The 12,384-nt window shown below is 46.8% G+C and overlaps 1 protein-coding gene across 4 annotated transcripts in view; it reads left to right on the top strand.

The window, feature by feature from the left end:
- The window catches only part of YDJC (YdjC chitooligosaccharide deacetylase homolog), a 24,652-nt gene that overhangs the window by 2,724 nt on the left and 9,544 nt on the right, over positions 1 to 12,384 (top strand). For all 4 annotated transcript variants that reach the window (XM_025201563.1, XM_025201562.1, XM_025201564.1 and 1 more), the window contains one exon: positions 10,660 to 10,819. In XM_025201563.1, coding sequence (XP_025057348.1) covers positions 10,660 to 10,819 — 160 coding nt within the window. The remainder of the gene's footprint in view (positions 1 to 10,659; positions 10,820 to 12,384) is intronic.

The following is a 12,384-nucleotide window of genomic DNA, read 5'->3' as shown; positions in this document are numbered from 1 at the left end:
CTGAGAGGAGATCCCACCTCCAAGCAGGTTAGGGAGAAGGCGGCGTGTGCGGATGTGTGCACGTGGGGAGGGAGATGTTTAAAATCTTGTCAATAATACATTTAACAATACAGACAAGCAACAAGATTAAGCTGTCACTCCCCCAAGATACAGACACAACTCACAGCACTTGAAACCCCAAAGCTCTGGCTGCTATTGGAGCCATGTAGATCCCCAGTTATTGGCAGGTTTTTAAATATAGAATCCACCTGGCCTAGTTTCTGGTTTCTATATTGAGAAAGTAGGCCATGTGACTGCACTTCAGAGCGGTGTCTTTGAATCCAGGTTACAGCATTTATCCTGCCTGCTGAGTGCCGTGTTCTCAAAGCAGGGCTGGAGGGACATTTTGCAGGAGAAACTATAATCCTCTCCTCCCTTCTCTTAGTTGGGGCGGGGGATGGGGTTCCTTTGGATCCTACAGATGTGTGAAATAGATTTAAAATAATTTCTGAGAATACAGGCCCAGCAGCTTTGGACATATATGAATGCCAGATCCCGCACATTTGAGTTACTTCATCCAGTTTTACTATCCCTATTGAATTCACAAAGTTACTCGTGCATAAATATAAATTGGAGCACAGTGTTTATAATCCTCAGATGTGCTAATTCCTGGCTGAGAGCCTAAATTCAGGTACTGTTTGTGTCTGTTGCCACAATAAATGTAGCATCTGATTCTGTAAGCAATCTCTTAATTCACCCTCGTGACTGAGATGCTAGCTCCTCTATCAGAAAGGTCCAGGCTAGCTTTCTGTTGTAAACCTGATTTTTAATATACCTGGAGGCTGTGGACTTAAAAGGTACCTATAGACAAGCAATGAGGCTGCTCTGAAATGTTGAAATGACAGTGTCGGAGCAGGCTCAGTTAATCGAGTCTCCGGAAGTGTGGTAATTACCACAGTCCAGCAGAATCCAGCGTCTTGTGTATCGGTGTTCCCATGCTTAAAAATGGCGGTAGGGGCATTTTAACTAAAGCTCATCAAAAAAGATTTAGTTAAAGAGACCCTGCCGCCATTCTTAAGCGTGGGGATGCTGATGTATGAGATGCTCTGAGCATGTTAATTAGAGAGGCTCTTGGAGCTGCTCTAATTAAAGTCTCTTCTCTCCACCCCCCACCCAATCCTGGAGCATATGTATAGTGCCCAAAGACTCTATTGGATTCCTGCTAAAATATCTTTGTCTCCCCATGCCATATGCAGGCCTTGCAGAAAGGAGGACAAGGACAGAGACACTGTTGTCTTTATCATTCCATATTCACTCAAGTTTGGGGGTTTTGAATTTGAGTTGAAGTATGAATTTTAAGGCTTTTCAACTTTTGAGACATCTACAGCATTCTCTCCTGGATTCATTTCTCTTTGTCTTGTATTCACTCCAAAATAACTGGCGGATACCTACAACTTTGCAAGGCAAACTCTGTTAATCAGGTACAAATAAATGAGGGTACTTCTCGGACTGTTGACTTTTCACAGTCATCTCTCTTAGGCATCTCATTGTGTTCTGAAATACTGGGAATGAAGTCCTTTATTCTGAATCTTTATTCCTCTTTGTGCAATGCTGTGGTTTTGTTTATAGGTCATCCTAGACTTCACTTCATCAAGACTTCATAGGCCTCTCTGGGGGCATTGCATGTTGCTCTATGATCTGGTTGGGTGACTCAGCAGAAACAAGGCAGCAGTAATCAGATTTTTATAACAGCCAATAAAGCAAAATATATATAAAGCACATAATAAACCTTCCCCAGCTTTCACCACCTCGGTGTGGATCTTTGCTTTCTTGCAGACACCACCACAACAGCCATCTGTATAATGCCTTCCCTGAGCACCCAGTCGAGGATATTAGAGTTGCCTGGGAGCTGGCATTGCCCTGCACCCTACTTTGGATATATGCATGAAGGTATCCAGGAAGTGCAAGGCTACAATAAAGGGTTGCTCTAAGATGCTGCTGAATCTGCACATATCCTTTAGAACTGCATGATCAAGACTGCTGCAAAGGCAAAAGCTTTAAATGGTGACTCAAGGGGATGGCTTAAGTTTGTACTAAGTGGCAGACCTGCCTCAAACTAGTAGCTCAGGATGTGTGGACGTATTTAGCCAATCTGTGCCATGTAGACATGCAGATGGCTTCCATGTTCCTTCAAGCACGTGCAGTCTTTGTAGTTCAAAGAGTCGACATTCCTGTGCACAAGGTAGGGCTGCTGTGTGCAATCTGGATTTTGCTGCCTTTGCATCCACAGTGCGAAGGACTCGGGGAATATCAAGTCTCCCCAGTTTCTCCCACCACCGCATTAGGGGGCAGTTCCTCATTTGTGATAATCCCAGTTTGTACAAGTGGAGTTTTGTACCAGCGCTGCGTCTGTGCCATGGTCTGTAATTCTCACACTCTCAGGGCTCTTTAGCTTAAATGTGTGCTTTCTTTTGCATTCTGTACTGTACAAGATATTAATCTGTGGGCACAAGTGAGGACTTTAAAACAATACCTGTAAAGAAATGAAACTCTTCTGTTAGCATCAAAAGAAAGCTAGACCCTGACTGTTTCTGTAATCAATGTGTTCAAAGTCTGAACCTTATCCCTGTTTGCTCCCCACTTTCATCTCATCCTGCTTTGAATATTGGCTTACACTCTCATGTGGTACCAGCTGGGGGCAGCCCCACAATCTCAAGTGGAAGAATGAGTTTTGTTTTGTTTTTTGTCCCTGAAACACTTCAAAAGCACTATGAAAGCAGGGTTAAAGGGTCCCTCATGGATCAACTACACTTTGCTGCCTAATATTACCTTTCAATGAGGGTCAAATGAACTGGACTTGGAGATGCTCTAAAGATGTCACTGAAGAGAGAGCTTCTGTAGTCAACGTGGTGTTTAGTAGTTTTCATTCTATAACCCGTCGGGGGTGAGCAAGTACTGTATTATTCTGATTACAAGTCTTTTCCTTTCCCTTCCACAATGAACCGTAACAATTGCTTTCAATGTATACACGGGGTCAATTTACACTCTGAAATACATTTGAGAAACAGAGGTATATCATAGTGTTAAAGGAAGTTCCTTTGCTAGGTTTGCGTCAGCACCATGCTGTGTGGCTACTGGGACAGCGCTTGCATCAGAGCAGGAAAGAGCAGGTGATCCGAACAGAGCTAGATATATGATTTACAGAAATAAATGTGTCAGAGGCAATCAGTACGGAGGGAGAGGAGTGGCCAGGAGTAAATGTAGACAGGAAATTGGAAGGTTGTGCCTGCCTGCGAGAGCAGGGGCGTGGACTTGTTGCCCCCAGAAGCTCCTTTCAGTTCTGTGTTCTGAAAAAAAATCCTCAGCACCACCTTGAGTGGAGTATCAGCCTGTGAGTCCTATAGCTCATGAGAAAAGGGAATCCAGACATCCTATCTTTAATGGAAATATCCAGCTCCCCCTATGTGTTTTTCAAAGTGCTTTCCTCATCTTTTTGTTAGAAAGCTTGACTGTGATGAACCACTGACACCCCTTCGAGAGTAGAAGTTCAGACTCATTCCTGCTCTTCATTTTTCTGGGGAGCTCAGGTGCCGCACGGCAGTTATATAGAGTCTAAAGCCCTTGCCACAACTGGGAACACTTCAAAGAAGAGTTCTAACCAGGCCGCACTTAGTTGCCAGCTGTGTTTTTGCTTCCTTTCCCATCAGTGCTAATTGTAAAGCAAGTATGCAAACAGTGACTTTCTTCTGACGTTCTTGCTTCACTCTGACTAATCTAGAGGCCTTTCTGATACTCTTGCCACACTGACTGTTAAATCACTTGGCAGTCCCTTCCTCAGTGCACTTGGACCTCTCAGGGTTTGAGTGAATGGCGTAGGGTCTTGTCTCCATAACAGATTGCACCAGTTATACCTCCTAACGGAGACAACTTAAACCAACAATGCAGTGCTTCATTTCCCCTGATGAAATAAGCCTGTAAAAACACCCCTTTTCTGGGGTAGGCTACATCTACATTCTTCTAATATATAAACATTATAAAAGCCCCCTCACATCCTAAGCAACATCACTATACTGGCAAAAGTTCTTAGTGGAAGCTAGGCCTAAGAGTGCTGCTCTCTGCAGAAATAGCTCTGTAATCAGCAGTAACAGGACATGCAGCAAGGACAGATGCATGACAGTTAGATGTGCTGGCTGATAAAAGATAATCAGATTTTACAGTTTGCCCCAGGATAGCAGCAGCTCTAACACTTACTTAACTCTGATTTGCTCATTTATGCAAACTTGCTGATGTTGCCCATCATGGAGAAACCCAGAGGTGCTCTGCTTGCATCACTTCTTTAAAGCACAGCACAGCACCTTTCCCCACCTTGGACATTTTGCTGTTTACAAAGGCTTGGTAGTTGTGTGAGGTTATTGATATTGAAGTCAGGGAGCTGGTTATTACATCCTTACTTGGGATCCAAGCCAAGGAGCCTAGCCAGGTGGTGGTTCCAAAGATAATGATACACATGAGATGCTGAGGGTGGGTCTGCTCTCACTTGCAAAGGAAAAGGAAAGAATTCATACAGTGCCATTATTTTCTGATATGGAAATAGGGGCAGGTTCTCTGTGGAAGGGCTCAGTAGCTTACCCTTCAAATTCCTTGGTAGAAACCAAACAACTGAAGAAAGCATTCCTAAAGGAATAAAAATCAGGTGTCATGGTGGGCTGGCATGTGGCTGGTTAGGTGTCCATTGCAAATTCAACACGGACCTATTCCGATAAACTGATTGATGTCAGTAGAATTATGCACAAAGCTCCCAGGAACGAGAATACAGCAACCAAGTGTATTTTGGATAGTGCATGTACAGTAGAACTGGACCATTCATAGCTGGTGGTTCACAACCTGCAGCAGGTTGCTGAATTAAGGAGCTGCTCTTGCTTCCAAAGGTGCCTCTTTCTGCCTGGAGCTTGACAGACGTCTTGTCCAGATGTTTGCTGTGGTTGTGAGTCTCCCTCTGTATTATTTCACAAACCATCATCCTTGTAGGGGTGTTGCAGTATAGTAACTGCATCTAGGGGTAATATTTCAGCAAAAACATTTGCACTAAGCACCCATGTTGAGGTTATTCCTCTCGTTCACACTTGCTGTAAGGCATTTTCTCTTCCCAGTCTCTTCACTAGTGATGAGAAGATGGTTTGGAGGCTGGTGGCTGCTCTGACAGCTTGCTTAGGAGAAGCTGCTGGACCCTGTTTCATTGCTGAATATTGACAATCTGCTTGGTGGGTGCAGAACGCATGGCAGATGTGTTCAAAGAGCCAAAGCTCTTTACCGCAGAACTGCTGAATATGTGCCCACATTTTTGGAACTGGTGACTTTGGCTTTGCCTATCGGAAGTTGGTTGAAACCTGATGTTGCCTACCTGCTGTTTCTCTGCGCAGGTCCAGAGAACAAAGCCAAACACATTCACGTGAGCCTTCATGTGCTGATCATGTCATAGTGCTTACCGCTTAACACTGGGCAAAACAGAGACCGAGGGACTCCCCAGTTCCCTTGGGAGACTGCATTTAATACCTTCTTCACGTTTCTATATTCAAAGCCCTGGCCAGTGATAGCCATCACAGCAAAGCATTCACTGGTGACATTGCTGTTCTGCTTTGCTCGAACTATTAGAATGACTGGCAATTCTGAATGACACTGGTTTCAATTTGAGCTAGTGATCAGATTTGGCTGTGTGTGCTCATTTTGCACCCAACAGTAGGCAAGGTGGCTCCACCCTCACACAGCATCTTCTTATCAGCGTGTGGCTCTTGAACTTGCTGACTAATGTGTGACAGGGATCAGGAAGAGTAGCCCATCTCCCATGGGGCAGTGCAGATCACTGCCAAAATGCCATGGTGGCTGCTTACGTTTTCTGTCTATTTTAGTTAGTGTCTGAGAACCTGTGTCCATCATGCAGGGAGTGTCAGGAACTCATTTTTCATAACACAACATCCTGCAGAGCATTTGTTGCTGAGCATATGCAGGAACCAGCACTAAGTGGCTTGTTATGTCCCAGAGAAAATGGACGCAGATTAAGGAAGGTAATAGTCAGCTGGGGAACACCTACCTCCTGCTCCATTGCCTTTGCTGCATGTCTGTTCCCTGTGAGCCTTGTACTTCGAATGAAATGCTTCTGTACAGGCACTTTCCTAAGTATTGCATTTTGTTCCACAGTTTTGAATTCTGTAAAAGTTGGTCACTGTTACACTTGATCCATTGCTCTTGGGAGGCTGAAGAGTTAGAAATCTATTCGATCAGAAAGAGCAGAATTTATCTGCTTGATAGAAGACATATCAGATATTCAAATGATGTTAGCCAAAGCCTTGAAACACATTATAAAATTACGAGAGTCTCCTTTTACAATGAAAACAAGGCGAGCTCTCTTAATGTTTTCTCATACTTGACATTCTTGAACCCTTGTGCTGGTTCGGTTGGCTTCTGAGCCATTCCTTCTCCCAGGCTAATGTTACAACCATGTAGTTTTCAGACTTCATGGTGCCCAACACCTGTCTGGGAATGTATTTCAGTGGTTTGTGTTCTCCTTGAAACAGCTTCCATAATACTGTTTGTGGCACCACCTAGACACTCATTCAGTGTCCCAATGAAGCAGGATGCATGGCCTCAGCTGTTCTTCCTCTGCTCCCCACCAGATAACATACAGAAAAGTGGGTTCATAGTCAAATATTTCCATCTACCAATTCCTGCTGATAGCTGAATCATTTCCTGTCAAACATTAGCAACCATAGTGCAAGCAATGCCATCAGCTTATAGTCAGAGCTGCCGAGTGACTCAGTAAAAATCAGCTCCCTTTGAGTCTTTGCAGAATAAATTTTGCTTCGTTCAAGCACTCCAGAGACTTAGAGAGTCCCTGCACTAACACTGACAATCCTGTTTACCTGAGAAATTAGGAGTATGGTAAAATGCTTAATAAAACACTTTGGTATCAGCACTTGACAATTAGGCAAGCCTTGCATTATAAGAGAAGGCCCACTGGGTCTAGAATTGAGAAATGCTCAAATCATTCAGGTTCCTTTGGTGAAAAACCCCATAAAATGTATTGAGCAAGTAAATTGAACCCAGCTTGATTGCAGTAAAACAACTAAAGCCAAAAGGCAGAGATTAGAGTTTAAAAAAAACAAACAAAATTAAACCAATTTTTTCCTGAGCTGTTTTGCTACATTTAGCAAACGTCTAGAAATTCATAATCACAAAGTGGGCCAAGGTGTACTGTGTCCAGTTTTGAGCCGCACAGTTTAAGAAAGACGCGGACAGATTGGGAAAGCTCCAGCAGAGAGCAGCATCAACTTAGTAGAAGCCTGGGAAGCATGACTTATGAGGAAAGGCTGAAGAGCTAGGGTTATTTACCAGTAGTGTGGAGAAGAGAAACCTGAGGGGGGATTTAATAACAGTCTTCAAAGACCTGAAGGACAATTATAGAGGGGATAGAGATAGACTATTCTCTGTGGTCATAGGGGACAGGACTAGGAGCAATGGCCTCGAGCTATAACAGAGCAATTTAGTTTGGAGATTAGGAGGAACTTTCCAACTATAAATGCTAGAACAGGCTACCTAGACAAACTGTGGGATCTCCATGCCTGGAAATGTTTCAAGAGCAGGTTAGACAGATGCTTGGCTGGGATGGGTTACTCAGGGATGATGAGGGGGCTGGACTAGATGACTTTGGGAGGTCCCTTCCAGGCCTACTTCCCTATGACCCTAAGTGATGAATTGCATTTCACAGAGTGAATTGAATTGCAGAGTGATGAATTGCATTTCACAGAGTGATCAATGTAACTGGATCTATGATATTTCTTTCTGCTATAAGTGGCTGCTGATCTGGAGCCCCAGCAGTCCCTGCCTTGCATGGTGCAGAAGGAATGAAAAGAGCACAGCTTTCATAGTGGGAATTAGTGGCACTATCATTTCTGCCTTGGAGGCAAGGCAAAACTGCCAGAAGCCAAGGAGCAGCATGAGGGGGGTGAGAGGTTTTACTCAGTGGGCGCATCTACACGCGCAGTTAATGCAAAGCAATCCAGTACATATTGTGCTGGAGTTCATTGCTCCCAGGTGCCACATTTATACAAGTGCCTAAGACCACAGTATGTTGAGCTGGGTTGGAGCCGCCCCAGCTTACAGGGAATCCAGGGGGTCAGCCCCCAGCCTAGGGCTGTTCCGACCCATGCTGTGGAGGGGCTGGCTGGGGCAGGAGGGTGCTTCAGGGCAGGGCTAACCAGCAGGCAGCCCCTGCAATGAAGCACCCTCCTGCCCCAGCCAGCCCTGACAGTGTCTACATGTGCATTGCTGTGCAGTAAATAACACTGTCGCGGGATAGTATTTACAAGTGCTAATCTATGACAGCATTTATTAGTTAACTGCAACCTAATAGGACCACATGTATGAATGTGGAGACTTTACTGTGGAGCTAATTAGGCCGCTCCACAGTAAACATATTGCGTAGACGTGCCCAGGGAGGCCCAAGATGCATGGACTGACCCCAGCATTCCCCACTCCCCTCCTCAGGCTGTTCTGCAGGCTTTGACATCTCTTTCCTCACAACTAGGAAACGCCCATCTGGCAAACCTTACCAAATTGCCACTATTAATATTCCAGGTGGGAGGAGTGCAGGGGTTGGGAGGTTCAGAAATCAAACCCTGTTGCCTTCCCTGCCCCAGTGAATGTCTGCGTACAGCTCCTCTGCTGATTCAGCTGCACTGGGGTTAGCTGTGCTGAGTTTCCTGTTGTAGAAGCTGCCTATTCCAGGAGATATTTTTAGTGCCAGATCAGTTAAGCCTGTTCAGAGCAGGTGGCTGTAACAGCTGCTGGAGCCAGAAAGCTGTCTACACTAAGGCATCCAGTGCTGTGTCCACACTAGCAAAATAACTTACAGGCTCAGAACTGGCCCATACATTTTTTTGGAGCTCTCTGTTCTGTATTGGAATGAGAAAGGCAGCCTCCCTAGAATAGCCCTGGGGGGTAGGTCACTTGCAAACCCCAGGGTCTAGTCCTGGGTCTACCATTCTTCCACCGGCCAGTGCTCTGTCCACCAGGCTACTGGGTTTCCCAATGGGTTTCTCTGCAGCCCTCCTGTTGGGACTGTTCCACACTATAATTTATATTTACTGTCTCAAAGACTTGAAACTGGGTCTCCCATGTTTCAGGCAAGAACTGGCACCACAAGGCTCCTGACTTCGTCTCTCTCTCTCTGAATAAATTATGTACCCGTTGGATCACGAAGTAAAACAGCCTCAACAAAAGGGAAGGAGAGAGAGTGAAAAAGCATTACCCCCAAACCCCAAAAACCATTTCTCAACAACTCTCATCAGAGCTGCTGTGTGTCTGTGAACAGTTTCAGTTTCTACATCTTTGATTTCAACATTTTCCAACAACAATGGAAAAAATCCTGGCCAGCTCTTGGCAGGAAGCACCAGGGAGCTCAGAGCTGGGGCACTGGTAGGCATTAAATATGCTTGGCTATGCAGGCCTCCTTGCTGCTTAATGTCCTCTGACAAAGGAATGCCATTCCCATTTAATGTGACTTTTCCACGTTGTGGCTGACACAGTTAGCTTTAAGCTGCTGTCCATCCGGCAGCTTGAGGTTAGGAAGGTGCAACCGTGAGAGGGCTTGTGCCCTGATCGAAGACAGCCTTGTGACAGCAGCAGTGGAGAGAGGCACTGCATTCATCCTTCATTTCCCCTCACCTTTCCTGTGTCTGCCAGAGGCCAAGGGGAACCTCCATTCAGGAATCTGTTTGGAAGAAACACCAAGGCAGCCCTTCAGCCAACTCCTTAGGCATAAAGAAAATAACCAAGGTTGTCAGCACCTGCAATTCCCATTGTGCATTGTCAGGGAAGCCATAAACACTGAGCAAGGAAATGCAGTGGTTAATATGAAGTATCTCCATAAAAAGCATTAAGAGGAGTCTGATCCACTGACTCTTGTTGGGTTTTTTTTAATCCACAGTTGCTGAGTCAGACCTTTGGGGTTATTTAACTCCAGGCTTTGCACTTATGTTCTGCCAACACTTGCTGTAACCTGCTGCTGTAATTTAGGGATGTGCTATTTTGTACAGCTCTGTTTTTGCTGACCAGTCACCCGTCCTTCCTGTACATCAACAGGGGAGCTGAGCACCCGGCTGCAGTTCCCAGGCCAGCCTGTTGAACTGCATCACCCTTAAATCTGCCATTATTTACCACGCAGCTGTAGCTTGTGCTGTTACTGTAACAGCCACATGTGGCATGCACGGCCTATAATTGGATACTGCCTAAGGGCAGCTTAAACATAAGCTGTCAGGCAAAACTGAAATACCTCAGAAACACCCATCCTTAACATAGGAACTACCCACTCTGGAAGCCTGGCTGTTGTCTGTGCAAATAGAGCTGGTAGAGTTACAGTAGCGCTGACTTTGACTGAGGTGCTTTATGGCTATTGTTCCTGCTCTTCTGTTTCATGGGATCCCAGGTGTGTGAGATGCAAAGCACCTCAGCACAGGATTGTTCCCCCTAGGAAGTCAGCTACTTTGCTTAGTGTCTTTCTAGGGGAGCAGTGACAATGGATGGAAAGAATGAAGCCCCTCTCCGTCAATCAGTTCAGCTCCTTGAATGGTGCCTCACTGACTGCAGAGCAGGCAAAGCTCACCTGGCATGTTTTTCACGTTGTAGGCATAACATCCCAATTGGCCTGCATGCCAACCTCTCTGAGGGCTCCCCAGTCTGCGAAGTGCTCAAGAACAACTCCTCTCTGCTCAACGAGGACGGGTTCTTCCACGGAAAGATGGGGTTCCGGATGGCTCTAGCAAAAGGCCTCCTGAAGATGTCAGAGGTAAGAGAACAAGGAATGGGAGCTACCCACCATTTTCTTGGGCACCCCACTCCCTGAAATTGTTTTTTGCCTTTTCATTCATGTCACACACAATAATTTATTCCAGGTCTCAGGTCAGGCTGAGCCTCAAGCCAAACAAAGTCCATATTGTGGACTATTGGTTTGTAGTTGAGCGGAAGCATGGCAGGTAGGGGTGCACCGATAAAGATTTTTTTGGGCTGATACCGATGGCCGATTATTAATGAGCCATATCGGCCGATACTGATCCGATTGCCAATATGCAAGCCCAGCAGCTTGGAGAGCAGTGTCCAGTTGGTAAATCTGTTGGGGAGGAACGGGCGGGGGGAGGGAAGGGGTGTGGGGGCACAGATCAAGGCCATCATGGGGAGGGAGGGAGGGAGGCTGGGGCAGGGGCAGGCACTGCCCAGCCAGGGTGGGGTGGGGCATGGGACAGAGCCACAGGTGGCTCGTCCAGGGGTCGCAGTGAGAAGGGGGTCAGATCCCACCACTGCGCACAGCCCTGGGGGAAGCATGGGTGTGTGTGCCCCCTGGATCTGTGTGCAGGGCAGAGGGGAGGAAAGGGGAATTGGAGGGCAGATTGATGCCGCTGCGGTGAGGGAGGGAGTGGGGCTGGGGCAGGGGCAGGTCCTGCACAGCCAGGGTGGGGCGGAGCATGGGACAGGGATGTAAGCGGCTCACCTGGGGGGCCGGAGACATGGGGGTGCGAGTCCCACTGTTGTGTGCACCCCCGAGGGAGGTATGGGGGCTTTGTGCTCCCCAGACACAGGAAGGGTGAGGGGAAATGAAGGATGAATGCAGTGCCTCTCTCCAGTGCTGCTATCACAAGGTTGTCTTCGATCAGGTCTTGGCCACTGGGGACAATCTGGTGAGGGGGCTGCAGGTCCTTGACCACCTGGGTGACAGTGATCATTGCCTGCTGGAATTCACCATCCAGCGCAGGGTGTTGAGGGCTTACACCAAGACTAAAGCCCCTGACTTCAGAATGGCCAACTTCAATGAATTTAGGAGATTAGTGGGGGAGGCACTGAGGGCCCAAAAGGTAGAGGATATGGGAGTCCATGAGGGATGGTCGTACCTTAAGGGGATGATCCTCCAGGCTCAGAGTGTGACAGTCCCCAAGAGAAAGAAGCGGGGTAAGAGTGCTCTGAAACCCCCATGGCTTAGCAAAGGCATTCGAGAATGCCTGAGGGCCAAAAGGGAGGCGTATACCCGGTGAAAGGGAGAGGCTGTCACCAAGGAGGAATACTCCTCTTTGGCCCATGAGTGTAGGAGGGCCATTAGGAAGGCCATGGTGGGGGTGGAGCTCAGGCTAGAGACCAGGATTAAGGACAACAAAAAGTCCTCCTTCAAATACATTGGGAGTAAGAAGAGGGCACCAGGTAATGTAGGGTAATGTAGGGCCCCTGCTAGACTCAAATGGTAATCTTGTGGCTACACCAGATGAGAAAGCCGAAATTTTTAACAAGTTCTTTGTCTCTGTCTTCTTGGACAGGGACCAGGACAGCCCTCCCACCACAGGTAGGGGCAATCTTGGGGATAGCACT

This window comes from Alligator sinensis, unplaced genomic scaffold (genome assembly GCF_000455745.1).
Source record: "Alligator sinensis unplaced genomic scaffold, ASM45574v1 scaffold570_1, whole genome shotgun sequence".
NCBI classification, from domain to species: Eukaryota; Metazoa; Chordata; order Crocodylia; family Alligatoridae; genus Alligator; species Alligator sinensis.
Note: the sequence above shows the minus strand (reverse complement) of the source record. Positions and strands in the feature narration are given on the sequence as shown.